At 48.9% G+C, this 17,416-nt stretch overlaps 1 protein-coding gene across 1 annotated transcript; it reads left to right on the top strand.

The window, feature by feature from the left end:
* Nucleotides 1-6,044: 6,044 nt before the first annotated feature.
* On the top strand, nucleotides 6,045-17,039 carry PRDM14 (PR/SET domain 14; the record flags this gene model as incomplete). Its single annotated transcript, XM_082236107.1, has 8 exons — nucleotides 6,045-6,083; nucleotides 7,292-7,490; nucleotides 8,971-9,027; nucleotides 9,187-9,344; nucleotides 10,172-10,442; nucleotides 10,756-10,958; nucleotides 14,943-15,044; nucleotides 16,414-17,039. 8 exons carry the CDS (start codon nucleotides 6,045-6,047, stop codon nucleotides 16,642-16,644), a joined length of 1,260 nt encoding a protein of 419 aa, XP_082092233.1. The 3' UTR covers nucleotides 16,645-17,039.
* Nucleotides 17,040-17,416: the final 377 nt, after the last annotated feature.

The raw sequence follows: 17,416 nt of genomic DNA, 5'->3' as shown, positions 1-17,416 counted from the left end.
TTGGGCAGCAAGTCCCTTTTCCTTTGTTTCCCCTTCTTTCTGTCCCTTTCACTCTCCCTCGATAACTTTGTTGAGATCTGCCGGAGAGATAGCTTTGGAGGGGGCTGCATGAAGAAAGCGAACAGGCGTCGCGGCGAAGAAAAAACTAGGAGACCAGAATTTTCGCAGCTCCGGAAGTTCAGCAGGGAATGTAGGAGCGCAGGCAAGCTGTGCGCCTTCGCTTGCTCCCCTTCGTTTCTCTTTGCCGCTGGAACCCTGGCTGCATCCTGCACGGGGGTCCTTTTTGCAGAGCGAAACCCAAAGCGCCAGTCTCTTTTCTCTGCCGAATTGCAAGCTACTAGCAGGCATACACAGCCGGGCACACGCAGCCGACGCTTACATCCCTTCCGTTGATCTCTTTGAAACCAAAGTCAGATTGGCTATAGGACTCTGGTAGCCCTTGCCCATTCCTTGACCCGCCATGCAGACTTTAAAGCACGTTTAAAGGGTTGCTGCCTTTCCAGGGTCGTATAAATCATTGCGGTGAGTTGGAAGCGATGCTCCGCCTCCGCGGATGCTGGCTGGCTTTCTTCTCTCCGGTTTGTGTTATCCCGGAGACAAAGCCTTCCCTTAAAAGATCTTACTTAGAAGATCCCCTGAACGGAGGAGCTGTGCTCTTCGCTTCCTCCTCCCCACTTAAAAAAAAGTTGTATTTATTATATTGCACGTCGAAGGTGCGAAGCGCAATACTTGGAGCAGGGTGGCCAGCTGCAAAAGAGGACCAGGCACCCGCACTTTTGAGAATTGCGTAGAATAAGAGGGAGGCTTCCGTGGGTGGAGACAGCTTGGTGCGCGAGCTGCTCCTCCAGAAATTAATCTAAGTTGACGATTCTGGAGGAGTCCTGGCAGCGCTAGTTGGATGTCCCATGGACATTCATTGGGGCCCTGCTTTTCCTTCAGTTTCTCTCCCCCACCCTCCGTTTGTAATAATGTTATCACAGGTGAACGTGTCGCTAAAATATAGCCTACCGGCAAGAGAATAATTCATTGTTGATAGCAAGCATTGTGTATGTGTGTGGGTTTTTTTTAATTAAATTCATTCTAGCTATTAAAATGCATGTAATTGGCTCACTCCAAGTAAGCGTACATGGAAACGGGCGGTGCATAGTATACCATGGATAGTAATAAATATTTCAGCGACTTGGTAGCCTACAGAAATCTCTTCTCCACAGAGAGATCTCCAGGATACATTTTTTTAAAAAAAATTATTCAAACAACTACATTTCCAAAAGCAGAGCAGCCTGATCAAAGTGTGTTTTGACTGCATGATTTGGGAGTACTATGAAAAGAAGTTAAATAGGGGATCTACACAGTTCTTAAAAGGATGGGTTTCAATAGAAAAACAACATTTAAAAAAATCTCAGTGCAAGTCACGGGGTGCTGCTCTAAAGGGCAGTGGGAAAGTGGGGGTAAGAAACTGACACTGGCTTTCAAAACACCCAAAGTTTATAATAAACATTTCGGGCGTGCCACTAATAGCTCTTTGGAAACTCATTCCCGCTGTTGGTGTGCCCGCTTGAAAGTAACGTAGCTGACATCATACTCAGAGTAAACCTACTGGACTCGATGGATTTTAGTCCACATACAACTCCTTATACAACTCCTTAGTCTTTAAATGCTCTTGTATCAGATCTTTGTTTGATTGATGGCAATGCGGGGGTGGGGGGGGGTTGATTTTTTTTTATGCCAACCTTCCTGCGTCTTTGTCTCATTGTGAAAAAGTGGCTGGCCTCCCTAGTCCAAAGTTTCTGAGCCGCATTTGGAGACTTTCACACGCCATTGTTCACAGCTGCCGGCCTAACACATTTGTATGTGTGGAAGAGTTTGTGTTCTTAACGGGCAACGCTCCCTAACGTGATTTCTCCTAATTTTTCCATGACTGTGAACACACCCAAAGCTGATGGGCATTGCCATTAAAATGATGCGCGTGCGCCACTCTTGTGATCAGTTATGTGTGGTGGGGCTTATCTGCACCCCGCCCCAATGTTTTATTCAAGTTGGCACCCCTGATGGGTGAAAATTACAATGCAAAAGAAAACCTTTTCGCTTTATCTCCCTTGTCCCTTATTTTCCTTCAAGTTATAACCGACATCAGTTACATTATCAAAGGTTCCCTTACCTTTGCTAGTTTCACCAGAGGGCTGCAAAATTTGGAGGCCGTCGGTGTTTTTTTATTAAATTGATAGGGCTTCCTGTCGCTCTGTCATTTTCGGTTGAAACCAGAGATGAGCCAGGATGAAATGGACAAAGACTTCCTGGACCCTTTAAGGAACAATAGGGAAAACGTAGGCTGTAAAGGGTCGCAAAGCACATTAAAAGTCGGGGAATTCTCTTGACAGTTCGTAAAACGCTTAAAAATGCGCGCGTGTTCTTTCTCTTTAAGAAAAAAGCCCCCAATATTTTATTCTGGGCAAACTGATCTATGATTCCAGCCTACCCTCCGGTTAAATAATTCTGAAAGGGAGGGATGTAAATTGGGGGATGTTCCTATTACCTCAACCTGATTCACACGTGGGTGTTTGTGCTACCGGAAGGCAGGCTAAGGAAAATGGGGAGGAACACAATTAACAGTTGTGTTGATTTCAGCAGGTGTAGTAGGTCACGTGGCAAACTATCCCTAATAAAATCCCGTCTTCTACAACTCCGCCTCCTTTCTTCCATCTGGCTACACTAGCAGCTGCTGGTAGGTATCTGTGCGTTTTCTCAAACTCAAATGTTCGTAGGGAGAAAAGGGAGAAAACAAGAAGCGCTTCCACGGCCACCTTCCTTTGGAGAATCTCTCGGCAGCTCCTCCTATTCAATAAAACCCCTTTGGCAACATTAAAAGTAGATCAGACACTTTGGAGGCGGGTGCGGGGAATTAAGGGGACAGAACGCGGTTGGAACTTACAGTCAAGTAGTTATCTCTTCCTCTGTTCCAAATATGTATTATTATTTTTATTTATTTTAGCCGCCGTCTTTATTCCCAGGCAATGCCTTTGTCCTTCGCCTCCCCTTTGGGAGGTTCTACTCTTAGGAAACAATGTTTGCCCAGAAAACGCCTCATGCGGCACAATCTTATACAAAACTGCTCAATAAGGAGCCCCACCGTGTTAAATTGGTTTATTCTCAGGAATATGTTCGCAGAGCAACCGCCGGGAAGTGTGATGGGCGAAACTGGATGCGAGCATGTCGCGCGGTTTCTTGCATTTCCCAATAAGATTACCGTATTAGTTTATTTTAGGGGGGGGGGGCACTTTGAAGGTTATCAGATTTATTCCGGCATAAGATATCGTGGACCATTCAGATGCATGAAATGTTTTCCTGTGTTGAAAGTACAATATGCTTCCATATGCTGTTGCGGGGAGGGGTTGTAAACGGTAAAGTCAGAAGGATACTATGCGGAAAGTACGAACGAGCAAGTGACAGTCACACAAGTACCGGTAACCTTTTTCCTGACATGTCACATAAACGGAATGCGGCACACTGTACTGTAATTTACAGCTAGTTGATCGTTCTTTACCATCGCTGTCGCGATTCCCGCTTCTCCCATAAGCCTCCAGATAAGGCTTATTAATCTGTGATTCCGAATTTCAGGATCGCCCCCCACAACTGATGCCAAAGTTTTGTGCTGCAAACCCCGCGTTTTGTGCGACTCCCCAAACCGAGTAATTGACAAAACAAATCGGAGTCACAAGTCAAAAATCCATCCTTGTCCCATTGACTCCAAACCAGTGCCAAAGTTTGGTGCCATTTTGTGCCTCAACACCCCCACCCCCAGCTATTGACACTCAAAGATGAGTGGTCCTTGGCTGAGAGAATGGGCTGGGTAGAACTGGATGCTAAGGAGCGCCTCATCTTTGAGAGATCTCGGATGAACGCTCCTTTTCCTTTGGTTTATTTTAACCTTCCCTGGTGAAGGTAGGACTACGGATGTTTTCACAGTACAAGTTGACAAGACCTCCTTTTTTATTTCTCTTTTTGAACACTTCATGTAGTAAACGCTGTTGATGTAGGGAGAGCGGAAGAGAGTTGGAAACAAAACTGAGCGCCAGTGCCGGTTGCATCTTGGGCAGTCATTGCTGAGATGTGATGCGGAGCGAAGGCTCTCCACCTTCCTCCTCCTCCTCCCCTCTAAGCAAGCCGGACTTTGACCAATAGCTGGTGCCGTCTAAGGAGGCGGGCGAAGGTGGTGGTCGGAGAGAGTCTTGCATCTCCCCGCCCGCCTCCTCCCGGCGAGCATCCTTGGAGCACCATCTGCCCGCAAGGCACACGTGGCTCCTCCTTAAGCAGCCGCTTCTGGTAGGCGCAGCGTCGAGGGGCGGCCAGCAGAACCGTCGCGGAGCAAGTTGAGCAACTCCGGAGTGAGTAGCAGCCGCGGGCAGCAAACTTCCCTTCCTTGCCTGGCTGCCTTCCATCCCGGGAGCCTCTGACGTTGCCGGGGAGCGGGAGGCGTCCAAACACCATAGCTGTCAACGTTTCCCCCCCCCCTTTTTTAAAGGGAAATTCCCTTATTCCGAATAGGATTCCTCGCAAGAAAAGGGGAAAGTTGACAGCTATGCCAAACACCTGCTAGTGTAGATGCCTGCCAAAGAAGATCGGAGTGACTCCAGTTCTAGAGCGAGCGCCAGATCACTTTTGCCAGCAGAATTACTAGGAGAGAAGGGATGCTGCTTTCTGCAGGTGTTTGGGAAGAGTATTGCGACTTTAGCTGCGGGGCGAGGACCGCTCCTTAGTCCAAGGCGTCTCGCCTGCCTCCCACTCGAGCCTGCGGGCCAGCCGGGGCAGATCTGCCCTGCGAGGGCCCGCTTCTGCCCTTGGGAGGTGCTCGTTGCTTAAGCGGAGTAGGAAGCGCACGGCCCCCTCTGTCCCTTGCCAGCGATGGAGAGCCAGATCTGACGGGAAGGACTGGTGCTGGTGTCCTCGCTCCGGAAGAGGGGGTGGCTGGGCTGGCGACACTGGTCCTGGGTCTCTAGGGCAAGAAAGCAGAGAGGTTCTGGGACGACAGCAAGCCCTGCTACTGCAGTGGGCCAGATCCCAGACGTGGACCACAAGTCCCTTTAAAGATCTCACTGATGGTCAAGTAGGGAGCATCAAGGAGTCTTTAACCCACCGCTGGTCCCTGGAGTCATTTTTATTACATAGGCAGAGTAACTTCCCCCGCATGGATTCTGAATAGCATCCCTCGCTTTTTAGTGTCTCTGTTTAGCTTATTCATTCCCAAAAGGGCGCCTCTGCCGTGGAGCTCAATGGGACTTATCTCCCAAAGAAGAAAAGGGTGGTCAGGATCGCAGCGCAGGAGGGCCTCCTCTGTGCGCAATCCGACGTCTTTCAGGAGGTGGGGCGGCTGCATCTCTTTTGGGTCCGCTGCAGAAGGGGGCATTTAACTGGTCCTGGCCAGCCATGGAAGGTGCAGGAGGAGCCCCCCGAGTGGGGAGCATAGCTGTCAACTTTCCCCTTTTCTTGCGAGGAATCCTTGACAGCTATGGTGGGGAGCGCCGCCTCTGCTAGCGAGAGCTGCTTGCGGAGGTGCTCCTCGAGGTTTGGCGGAAAGGGAGCACCGTCCGGGCGAGGAGACCTGCGGGTGCAAGACCACGAAGCGCCGCTTTCCTGGACCAGAGCTTTCCCAAAGTCACAGATCCCTTCCAGTGCAGTCCCTAGGAGTGTTTGCTCGCGAGTAGCTCCATCCGAGTTCAAAGGAGCTTATTCTTCCAAGATGCGTTTACAGCCTCATCTTAGGCAGCTTTATTCAGAAATAAGCCTAGCATGATATGGGAAACTAAAAAATGAACACTGACAGGCATTTCCTCCCCTTACTTATTCTGCCCCATGAAAAGCAGCATGGGGAGATTTTTTTAATTACTTATTACATCCCCTCCCCCCAGTGATTTATTTTGAATGTTTCTGGCTCCCAAGCACTGTAAATGGTGAAGGGCTGGAATTGAGGAAAGTGGTTTAAAACCACCCTGCAGGTGGCAATCATTAAGAGGACGGTGTGGCGGGTCTGTTTTTGTGGAAATGGCGCGATGATGAAAGGTGTCCCAGGATGGCTTTTTCGCACGAAGGTTAATATTGCTCTCTGGTCCCCTCGGAAGAAAGTCTCCCTAATCCATGGGGATGGGGCTCCCCCCCCCCAGCACCCCACATTCTCATGTAGAAGCGGTAGGTTCACGAATCCACTTGGACACCTGAGGAAAGGTTCAGGCTGCGAGCAAAGAGAGTGACAGACTAGAAGCCCGCCAAAAAGCGAAGCTCGAGGGGAGATGGCGGGAAGAAGGTCGCGACCCCGAAACACCTGGGAGTAAGGCCCATTGAACGCGGCGAGGCTTCTTTCTGAGCAGACTTTTTGAGAAGCCATGCTTAGGATTAAGATATGGTTGTTTATCTGTATTCTGTCGATAACTGGCGCTCCCTTCCTCGGTGCAGGAAGCGTTCCTGGACTTGTCACAGCTGGGGCTCCTGTTGTTTCGTGTCCATTTGCCTCGCATTAGCCCCTCGTGTTCGCTTTGGGTGTTCCCGCCACACCCCACAGATGACGACCCTCCGGGAGAGTCCTCGGTGGGTGGGGACTTATGAAAGGGTCTCGGCACAATAGGGCGGAGAGCGTTTCCCTGACGGGGAAGTGATCGGGAGGCCTTATATAAGCCTCCGGGGACGGAAACTTGACAGTAGCTGAGGTAACCTCAGCCCCACTGTGCCTGAGGAAAAGTGGCCCTTCCTTCGTTCCCTCAGCTCTCTGGCCACATAATGCACCCCATGTCGAGTCTCCATGAGCACCTTTTCCTCCAGCAGGTAGCCCCTCCCCTCCCCCTCCCTGCCCTCCCCGAGGCGCGCGCTGCCTCTCACGCCCCCCCTGCCTTATTATTTCTCCCCACAGGTTCCCGCGCTTTCCACCGCGCCGCGCTCCTCGATGGCCGCCTCCTCCTCCTTCTCCGCCGAGCCTGACCGAGGCGAAGGCAGCAGCGAGTCTTTGCTGATGCTCCTAAGGGGCTGCCAGCCCGGGCCCGGCGTCGCCTCCCCCTTCGGCCCGGTCCTGCCAGCGCCGCGCTTCCTCGAGGCGCAGCCTTCCGCTTGCCCCTTCCAGACGCCCCTGGGAGCAGGACTGAGCCCCGCTTCGCCTCGCCTGGCGCCCTTCCCCTTCTCGCGCCTGCCCGCCGCCGCCGCCTTCCTGCCTCCTCAGCTGCTGCCGCCGCCGCCGCCGCCGCCGCCCGGTCCTCCTCTGCCCAGGCCCCAGCCGCTGCCGGTGGTCTTCCCGTCGCCCTTGGCTCGGAAGGGCGAGTCGCCTCGCCGGCGCGTCTCCGAGGGAGCGTCGCCCAAGAAGAGGAGCCCCGACGGAGCTCCGGACGCCGAGCAGCGCGCGCCCACCTACCGCTTCACGGCCCAGGAGCTGCACGCCGTCCTCTACGGGGCCGGGCCAGGAGGGAGGCAGCAGGGCGCCAGGGCGGGAGCCGGCCACCCTCCTCGCAGCCCGGGTAAGGAAGGCACCCGCGCGGGGTTTCCCCACAGCCTAGAGGGCGGAGGGCGGAGGGCAGGAAGAAGGCGGGCTTGGGGTGAGAGGGTCGCTGCTTCATAGGAAGAAACTTTTCGACGAGGACGACCAAGTTTGCACAAAAGCTTTTTTTTTTTGCCGGGACGTCTCACTGCCCCAACGCGAGGCTCCTTAGATAGGAACGTTTCCTCAAATAAAAGTAAAGCGTGGCGTCCAATGAAATTGGCACTTTCCCCCACCCCATTAAATCTGCTCCCAGATTTAAGATCGTTAGGAAACTTTTGCCCCCGGGGTTAAATAACAGGGGCAAAAAGAACCCTTCTAATACTTTGAATTCTGGGTTTTTGGTGCACACACAGAAAGAAAAGTGGCTGGAATTTGCGGGCTGATTTTATTGGGCAGATGGCAATGTCCTAGAAGGAGTCTGGTGCAGCCGTGGTCAACTTCTGTCCAAATTTTGCAAAGAAAAGTACACCCCCCTTTTTTATATAAAAACCTCCCAATGACTGGAATAGGATGGGGGTGGGAGGAGAGAGTGAAGTAGAAGTTCAACCATTAATTGCAGGCAAATTTAAACTGGGTTTTAAAAAATCGGAGCAGTTCTGTGGAAAAGCTAGATAATGGCACAGCTGGAGTCAATTTTATCTATTTTATTTTAACCCAACAGTTTATTTTGGCCGTGTGTTTACTGTATATTGCTTAAACTGATGAAAACTATTGTATCTACCAGTGATTTCTAAAAAGCATTGGGTGAGGAACTGGTGTAATTATTTTATTATCTTCCATGTATTGGTTAAATACGTTTTCAAAGCAAAAATGTTTCTGTGGAAGGAGAAACTCTGAATGCTTCTGGAGAGTCTCTCTTGACTCCCCTTTTTGTTACATTTAATCCACCCCCAAATAAGAGAATCTATTTTTTTCTCAGAAGGGCTCCTCTTGCGAAAGAAGACCCTGATCATGCTCTTCAAGACTCCAACGCCTTTGCCAGATAAGAGTCAGGAAATCCTGCACTTTTAACAGCAGAGCTATGGAATAAATTACCCGCTCACCCCCACTGTAACCATCCATCCCATATGCTTCAGAGAAGTGGTTAAACTGGGGACAGAGTGGGGACCTTTAGATGTGTCTGTGCCCGCGCGCAGTTATTTTCTAACCTTCTCTTGTTGGTACTGAAGGGTGGGGTAGTTTATTTCGGATGTATTACTCCGGTGTAACAGGGTTTACGTTTTGTAAAGGCACGAATCCTATGAGTTTCTATTCAAATTCCAATGAGGCAAATATTGATTCCAGCCTATTTTATTGCAGGGTCCGTAGACCCGGTGTAACTGTAATCCTCGCTCTACTTTCATGGGAATCGCCTATTTAATTCGGTGGGACTTACTTCTGAGTAGGCATGGTTGGGATTGCGTTGTTAGTCCCAGTTGTCTGATTGCAGTACTAGTTCTCCTTTGCTTTCCCGTTAGGCGCAGTTGACGGTCAGCCGCCGCTCCTAGACAGGTCTTCTCTGCAACTCCCGGAAGGTAGCTGCATTTGTTTGGTTTAGCTTTTGTCAAGGGGGTGGTTGGGGAAGAGGGATCAAGGCTGATCCTTTTGAGTTCTCTTCGTTTTCTTCAACCCAAAGACTAATCCCTCTCCCTTATTCCTCTCTCCCCCCCCCGCCCCCCGTTTCCTCTCTGTAGGGCTGACGGTGTTGCAGACCGTCTACGAGGACAGCCCGCAGCTGGGAGTCTTCTGCACCGAGACCATCCCCGTCGGCGTTCGCTTCGGCCCTTTCCAGGGCAAAGTTGTCAACATCAGCGAGATCAAGACTTACGACGACAATTCCCTGATGTGGGAGGTACAATTCGCTGGTGTACTGTCGCTTTCTTTTCTCCGAGGGGAGGTGTGGCGGGGGGGGCCCTGGATGCCTCAAGCCACGCCTCTGCATAGCTGATCACCGCGCTTACAGTACTTGGGAAACCAGTTTCTCTGGTTTCAAGGGGTCTTACTCCCAGTAAATGCGCACGCGGTTCCAGCTTTCTAAGGGAGATAGCGCATTTCCCTCCTCAGCCGGGTGTTTTAGGAAGAAAGCAGTGTGGAGTAATGGTAGAGTGTTGGACTAGGAAGCCCAGGGTTCAAATTTCCGCTGAGCCATGAAACTCGTAGGGTCAATCAGTCTCTCAGACTAACCTACCACATAGGGTTGTTCTGAGGATAAAATGGGGAGGAAGAGGAGCGTGAATGCCGCCTTGAGCTTCCTTGTAGGGAAGGTGGAATATAAATGCAAAAAAATAAACAAAGGGCGTATGGTGCTGGACTCCCATTAACCTCAGGCAGCAGGGCCAGTGGTTAAGATGAGTGTTTTAGTCCCATCTTGAAGTCCAGAAGTTCCTCCACCGCTGTCTACTCTAGAGGAATAGGTGGCTTGGCTATGAAAAGATCCTGCGCAGATTGATTTAGAAGCAATCCCCATTGCTATCTCCTAACTAAGCATGTCCATGAGGATTTTGGTTTAGCTGAACGCCAAACCCCTTGCTTTCAACGTGAGTGGGGCGAGGGAGCAAGAAGGGGCGTTTAGACCCCCCCCGCCTCCCTGCCAGGAGCGGCGTTGTCTTCCTGGGTTGCTGCTGTCGCTATAAGCGCGGTGAGCAACCGTGTGTAAAGTTTGTGTGTCCATCCCCACAGATTTTTGAGAACGGCCGCTTGAGCCACTTCATCGACGGCAGGGGCTCCTCCGGCAACTGGATGTCCTTGGTGAACTGCGCCCGCTTCCCCGAGGAGCAGAACTTGACGGCCCTGCAGTGCCAGGGGCAGATATTCTACGAGAGCTGCAAAGAGGTCACGCCCGGCCAGGAGCTGTTGGTCTGGTACGGGGATTGCTACTTGCAGTTCTTGGGCATCCCTATCAGCCTGAAGGGAACGGCGGAAGGGAAGCCTGTCCAGGCGCACAGTGAAGGTCAGTTGGAAACCTTCCAAGGCTCCGTAAGAGTCGCGCTCAGAGCTGTTGCAGCCGGGAATCTGAACGGTCTGCTCTGTTTGCACATTGGCTCTCTCCCCCCCCCCCCCTAATACCGCTTGTAAGTTCAAAAGAAGTTAAATGCTTCACTTTATAGTCTGGCTGTCCACTTATAAAACTCCCAGTTCATTGCATTTATTCCTCCTTTTCCCTCTTTCACTTTTTGAGCGCGCGCCTGCTTCTGAAACTAGGTGGCTATAAAAGAACCAACCACCCCTGACGGTGGCTTTTCCCTTCCCTTTCTCACCCTCAGAGTCTCTGGAGGGCTATAAGTGCGAACGCTGCGGCAAGGTCTTCGCCTACAAATACTACCGCGACAAGCACCTGAAGTACACCCGGTGCGTGGACCAAGGGGACAGGAAATTCCCGTGCCAGCTTTGCAAGCGATCTTTTGAGAAAAGGGACCGGCTGAGGATCCACGTCCTGCACGTGCACGAGAAGCACAGGCCTCACAAAGTAAGGGATCGCCAACTGGCGCCGCCGCCTTTCTCTTAGAATCTGAAGGCGGGAGAGCCCGCCCTGCCTCGAAGCAGCTGCAGCAGCAGGAAATAAGTGTTTCAAAGAGTGCAGAGTGCCTCCGAACCCCCCCCCCCCCCAACACGGTTCTCAGGAATGGAAGCAAGACTCGGGGAATGTGTGAGATGGGGGGGGGACATTGCTGGGCAGAGACATCTCAGGCGGTAGATTCAGGATTGCCAAGGGGAATCGTCCTCAATAAGACGATTCAATTAGCCTTGAATCGTGGGCAAGTTGAACGGTCCGTGTATCTTTCTCCATCTCTCTCTCTCTCTGTGTGTGTGTGTTCTGTGACTTGCTTTTGCGTGATTGTGGTTTCATCCAACGGGAACTTTACTCTCCTGTTTTTAATTTTAAAAAGGTCTTTTGGTCGTTTTCATAAAAGGCTCCGTGCGTGTAGCCTTACTTGGGAGTAAGTCCCATTGGATAGCAATGGGATTTGACTTCCGAGTAAACATTGCTTTGTATGGCATCGGGCTTAAATACGGCGTGTCACAAAGGATGCCCTTGAAAGCCTCTGCAGCTGTTACGTGTTGCATTTGTGTGTGTGAATGCGGAGGAGTCTAAAGGACTGTGATAGGTTGTTCTCCGTGGGCACTTGATTTCGTTTAAGCTCCGCCTAAGTAGGCTGAGGCAGAGACTCAATGCAGTAGTTATCTATTAAGAGTGCGTTTTCTTTGCGGTCTAGTTAGAACAGTGGTTCTCAAAGGGTGTGGCAGGAAAGGGTGGCGGGAGGATTCAAATACAATCAATATTATATGTTATTATGTGGGTGCATTGTTTTTTCTGGGTGTCCCATCATATTATAAAGCAGCTGTGTTCTGAGTTACAAGTCATGCACTGCTAGGAGTTGCTTCTTTGTCTTTTCCAATGTATTTCTTATCGATAAAAAAATAATCGGTGTGGCGCCTGCAAATTTTACTTCTGAAAGCGTGGCCCAAAGAAAAGAGTCTGAGAACCACTGAGTTAGGGAGTGAAGGAAAACCATGGTGACACTTCCGGGAAGGGGTCCTGATTGTGCCCCCTCCCCCCTCTCTTGAGAAAAAACAACGCAGAGAGTTCAAGCCACTCGCCTGCTTCACTGCAGGGAGTGATTGCAGCTCCAGGAAACCACAACTGCAAAACGCACCGCCTCTGCTGATTCTCTGCCCTGAAATCTTTTTTCCTCTTGTTTTGTTGCTGTCCCTCCCTTTCCCCCCTCCTTTTTTAAAACCATGATTACTTGCGGTTTATTGAAGCAAACGTTCGGCCTCACCTCTGGAGCGCACTTGTCTGAAAGCAGGCCCAGTTCACTCAAAGCCAATGAGGTTTGCTTGTGACGGTAGTGATCTTCACACAAAACCCCTAGCAATGAAATCGGGTGGATCGAGTTCCTCAAGGTAATGGTTCTGGATAGTTCACCTGTTGTGAAATTTAGAAGCGTGGTGTTGCATTTAGTTGCAATTGCACTACACTTTTGGAAACAGAATTACAAAATGGAAAGGTTATGGAACTTTTAAATATATAGATAAGTGTGCTTTCTGTCTCTCCTCTCTCCTCTTATACCTAAGGTTTCCACGGCACTGAAATGTCCTGCAGCCTCTCCAGTATCTTCGGTTGGCTGGAATAATTAAAGATGAACTAGGCAAAGGGGAATTCCCATAAGTGCCATATTTTAAAGAGCAGCTCCTTATTTGAATTGTGTTAGAGCTCCTGGCAGGGGGAGGAGAAAGAACACTCATTTCATAGTGAGAAACTGATCTCACCCACTTTTACTTAGAAGTAACTGACAGACCAGCCTGTATGTATGTATGTATGTATGTATAGAACTATAGCCTGAGGCTGCAATCCTATACTTACCTAAGTGTATGTCTGATTAAATTAACTGGGGCTTACTTCTAAGTAGATAGTCTCAGGAATGTGCTCTGAAAAGGTGTCACTTGACTTGATTGCTATTCCAGACAATAGCTGGGTACTATCTTCCATTTAATAATATACATTCACATCATTATTATCCACTTTACCACCCTGGCTCTTTAGAGTCTATCAACTTCCTTCCCTCCCACCTTATGGCTTTCAAAATCATTACATTTCGTATGTTTCCCACTTTTAATCACACTCATTACAAAATAGCTCAAAATGTAAATAAATAAACTTCTCATTACAAGTCTTCAGATAACCTTGCTAGTGATGTTAATTGCTTACAATAATCTTTCAGATATTGAATAAATTCACTCCAGTCCTTTTGGAATACTTGATGGTGCTTGTTTCAGATTTTTCCTGTCAGCTTTGCCAATTCTGCAAAGTCCATCATCTTCATCTGCCACTCTTCTTTCATTGGTACTTCTTGTTGTTTCCATTTTTGAGCTAAAATAATTTTTGCCACAGTTGTTGCATACATAAACAGTTTTTAATCTTCCCTTCATATCTCTTCACCCACTATACCCAATAAAAAGGCTTCTGGTTTTTTAACAAAAGTATTTTTAAATACTTTAACTTCAATCCAACAGACTTAGGACAGCTTTATAACATTTTAGTTTTTTCCTTGATTTGTACCACTCTGCCGTAAAACCTGCAGAGAACACCCCAGATGTAGAACCTCTCTTGGGTGCTTTGTTCTCCACAAAGGGTGACAGGAATGGGGAGGAGGGAGGAGCTAGCACATTAACTTAGCATCCAACCATGACTTCTGAACTGAGGCCTGTTCACTAACAACCTCTCATGAACTAGCATTACACTTTCTTCAAGCCCAGCTGGCCATATAAACACAACTTCAACTCAATTGTCTCATTCCCTATCCTTGAAATCTGATTAAGCGGGAGGAGAAAGTGAGACATCTTCCTTCATTTTCTTCCCTTGTTACAGGGACAGAAAGAGGCTCAGCTTGGTAGCAATTAAGTGGTAGCAATTAAGAAGTCCCAGATAATAAACAATGTTAAAATAGTTTTGTAAAATGGTTGCAAACTACAAGTGCACCTCCCCTTACATGCATCCCACTCGGAGACCTCATAATAGATAGATAGATGATAGATAGGTAGATAGATAGATATAGATAGATAGACTTCTCCTTGTTTGGGGCTGCTGCCCAGAAGTTGCTGCCTCAGCGAGGGAAGGTGGCCTTTGATTGACTAGCGGCTTCTCCTCACCTCCATTGTGGGTCCATGAACCCATCCTGGTACCAGTTACGTTGGGCACCCTTCTCTGCCCCTGCCCTCTGGCCAGCCAGCCACTGCTGCTGCACACACTTGCCCCCCTCAGGTAGGCAGGCTCAGTTCAGGCTAGGCAGCTGCCACAGATAATGAGTCTCTCCCTCCCTCCCCTCCCCTCCCTCCCTGCATGCCCTCCTTATTAAAGGTAGCTGCTCCCACCTTTACACGATTTCACTTATGCGTGCGAGGGCCCAGAACACCTGTATGTGTGTGTGTGTGATCAGCCTCTGCTTTAACATATCAATGCTTTGAAAATGCGTGAAACTATATAGTAGGCACCAATGCTCCAGTATTGGACAAGACTACAGGCTTATGCCAGAGTGTTTTGTGGGGGACGGGGGGAATCAGACTCTCAGGCCTTGTTATCACTGTGCACCCAAGTGCCCACAAATTGATCAGAGCATCTTTATAGAGGAATCTGCAAATCAGTGTGTAGGCTTCAAGCCTACACAGCGAAGGCATGTAGTACAGGCAGAGAGGGGCTGTGGCTAGAATAATCTTCTTGGCATGATTCATACATATAGGTTGAAACCTTGTATATTTCTACATGCATTATTTTTTATATGTAAAAAAGCACATTATCAATTATGTTTGCCTTCTCTGTCTCGTCTGTATTCCTATCTAATTCTCTTGTCTTGTATTGTTATCTAAATGCGCATACATGTTGCATGCCAGCAAAAATGTCTGTAACTGTCGCTGCAGCCACAAAACTGTCCTATGTGTTTTCTCTTTTCAGTGTTCTATATGTGCCAAAAGTTTCTCTCAGTCTTCCAGTCTAAACAAGCACATGAGAGTACACTCTGGAGAAAGGCCCTATAAATGTGTGTATTGCAACAAGGTGAGGACAACCATGCCCTTTGCCGGTTTTAGTTGCTTGTAGGATGTTACGTTCTCTGGCATGCTCAGTTTAATCTGTTTTAATTCTGAATTTAATGTTGAGCCCCAACTATGTTAGATGTAATGCAGAAAACACACGGCAGGTCTCCCAACATATGCAGTTGTTATTAACTGCATCTGGGAAGGCATGGAAATACAATGTTTTCTATTTGCAATGTACTGGAGTCTCAGCCTCCTTAGGTGGATATAAGGCTATCTGATACAAGCTTTTATTCCTGGGGTCCCGTACCTGAACAGACTGTTATAAAACAGTGGTGTGGTTGATGAAATTTAAGGCTCTGGATTTAACCTTCTTGGAGCCCTCTTCCACTTAGATGATAAATAATTAAAGTAGCAAGGCAGCCCTGCTGGGTCCCCCCCCCAGGGGGTGGTTTTGCTGAGTGGGACCTTGGATTTCTTCCTCAAAGTCCTCCCTTAACAGCATCACAGACTGCAAAACAAAATACCACCTTTTGAAAGTTGCCGTGACTGACTTGTAAGTTGATTTGTCACATGTGTTGCCTGCCTGCCCTTTAGGGGAGCTTGTGGAAATGTATATGGAGCGAGTCCCCTTTTTATTTCCACTACAATCTTGTGAACTAGGCTTGTATGAGAGATAATGATGACTTGCTCAAGGCTATTTACAGAATGCCATAGCTTGGCTGTGATTTGCACATAGTTTCCCACATCCCTCCTTCATTGGCTGTGAACATGTAAGGCTGGCATTTTATCTGCCATATATAGTAAAGGTAAAGGGACCCCTGACCATTAGGTCCAGTCGTGGCCGACTCTGGGGTTGCAGTGCTTTATTGGCCGAGGGAGCCGGCATACAGCTTCCGGGTCATGTGGCCAGCATGTCATGTGGCCAGCTTCTGGCGAACCAGAGCAGCGCACGGAAACGCCGTTTACCTTCCCGCTGGAGCGGTACCTATTTATCTACTTGCACTTTGACGTGCTTTCGAACTGCTAGGTTGGCAGGAGCAGGGACCAAGCTATGGGAGCTCACCCCGTCGCCGGGATTCGAACCGCCGACCTTCTGATCGGCAAGCCCTAGGCTCCGTGGTTTAACCCACAGCGCCACCCACATCCCAATCTGCCATATATAAGACCCAGCAAAAGCCCAATTGGTTCTCCTGCTGTAGAAACAAGCATTGTATCTTAATTACAATTTTGTGAGCATGTGATTCCTTTCATCTTGTTTGTCACTTTAGCTTTGTGTCTGAATACTCTCTCTCTTTCTCTCTCTCTCTCTCTCTCTCTCTCTCTCGTGTGTGTGTGTGTGTAAAAGCTTTTTATGCCACCTGAAATCATTTTGTTCACCATCTCCATAGGCATTCACCGCCTCCAGCATCCTGCGCACCCACATCCGCCAGCATTCAGGAGAGAAGCCTTTTAAATGCAGACATTGTGGCAGAGCATTTGCTTCCCATGCTGCCCATGACAGCCATGTGCGGCGCACACACGGTGCTAAAGACAACTGCCACACCTGTGCTTTGTGTGGCAAGACCTTTTCAGAGCTAGAAGAATTCCGCTTCCATATGAAGTTTCACATGGGCCATTAGCCAGAAAGCTAACGAATAGGTTGCTAACCATTTGGACATCTGTGTGGCATTTTCTGTAATGTGTCGGTTTTAATTTAGCACTACCCACCCAATAGAGATAATGAGAAATACAACTATATACAACTGCTCAGAGTGTGATCTTCACCTATTACTACAGGCATGAGGAACCTATCCCCATGCTCTGAGGGCCAAAGTGGTGCCACACTATTTTCTGCCCTGCTCAAAACACACACACCAATCACTCCCCCATTCTCATCCCCCACCCTTTCAGCTGATTTGTGCAAAACAGCTGAGCAGTGCTAAGTCATTCATTCCCTTAGTGCAAAATTTCTGCTTGTGCAACAGAACTCTCCCCTCTTCCCTTCACATGCCCCCCAATCTTTTATGGGGGTTCTCCTAATTCTTGAACAAACTGGGGAGGAAGAGAAGGGGAAATTTCCATTGTTCAAGCATAAATCGAGTGAATGGAATGAGGGCTTTAGACAACACTCTTAACATTGCAGTGGGGATGAAAACCAGCCATTCCTTGACTGATCCCACCATAATCAGTTCAGGAAGCAGCAGGTTTCAACCCCATCACAGTGTGTTAGGAAGGGAGGTTTTTCAACACACTTGCACACCCTTCCCAACACATTGCAATGGGAGATGGCCCATCAGTTGATTGGATCCTATAAGATGTGTTGGTGTGAAAATGACTTTCCACTCCCTTTGGATAAGGGGTGGGGAGAACTTTGTTTTTACCTGCATTGTGAAAGGTGGAAATGAAAACCAG

This window comes from Podarcis vaucheri (assembly GCF_965113315.1).
Source record: "Podarcis vaucheri genome assembly, chromosome: 8".
Taxonomy (NCBI): Eukaryota; Metazoa; Chordata; class Lepidosauria; order Squamata; family Lacertidae; genus Podarcis; species Podarcis vaucheri.
Note: the sequence above shows the minus strand (reverse complement) of the source record. Positions and strands in the feature narration are given on the sequence as shown.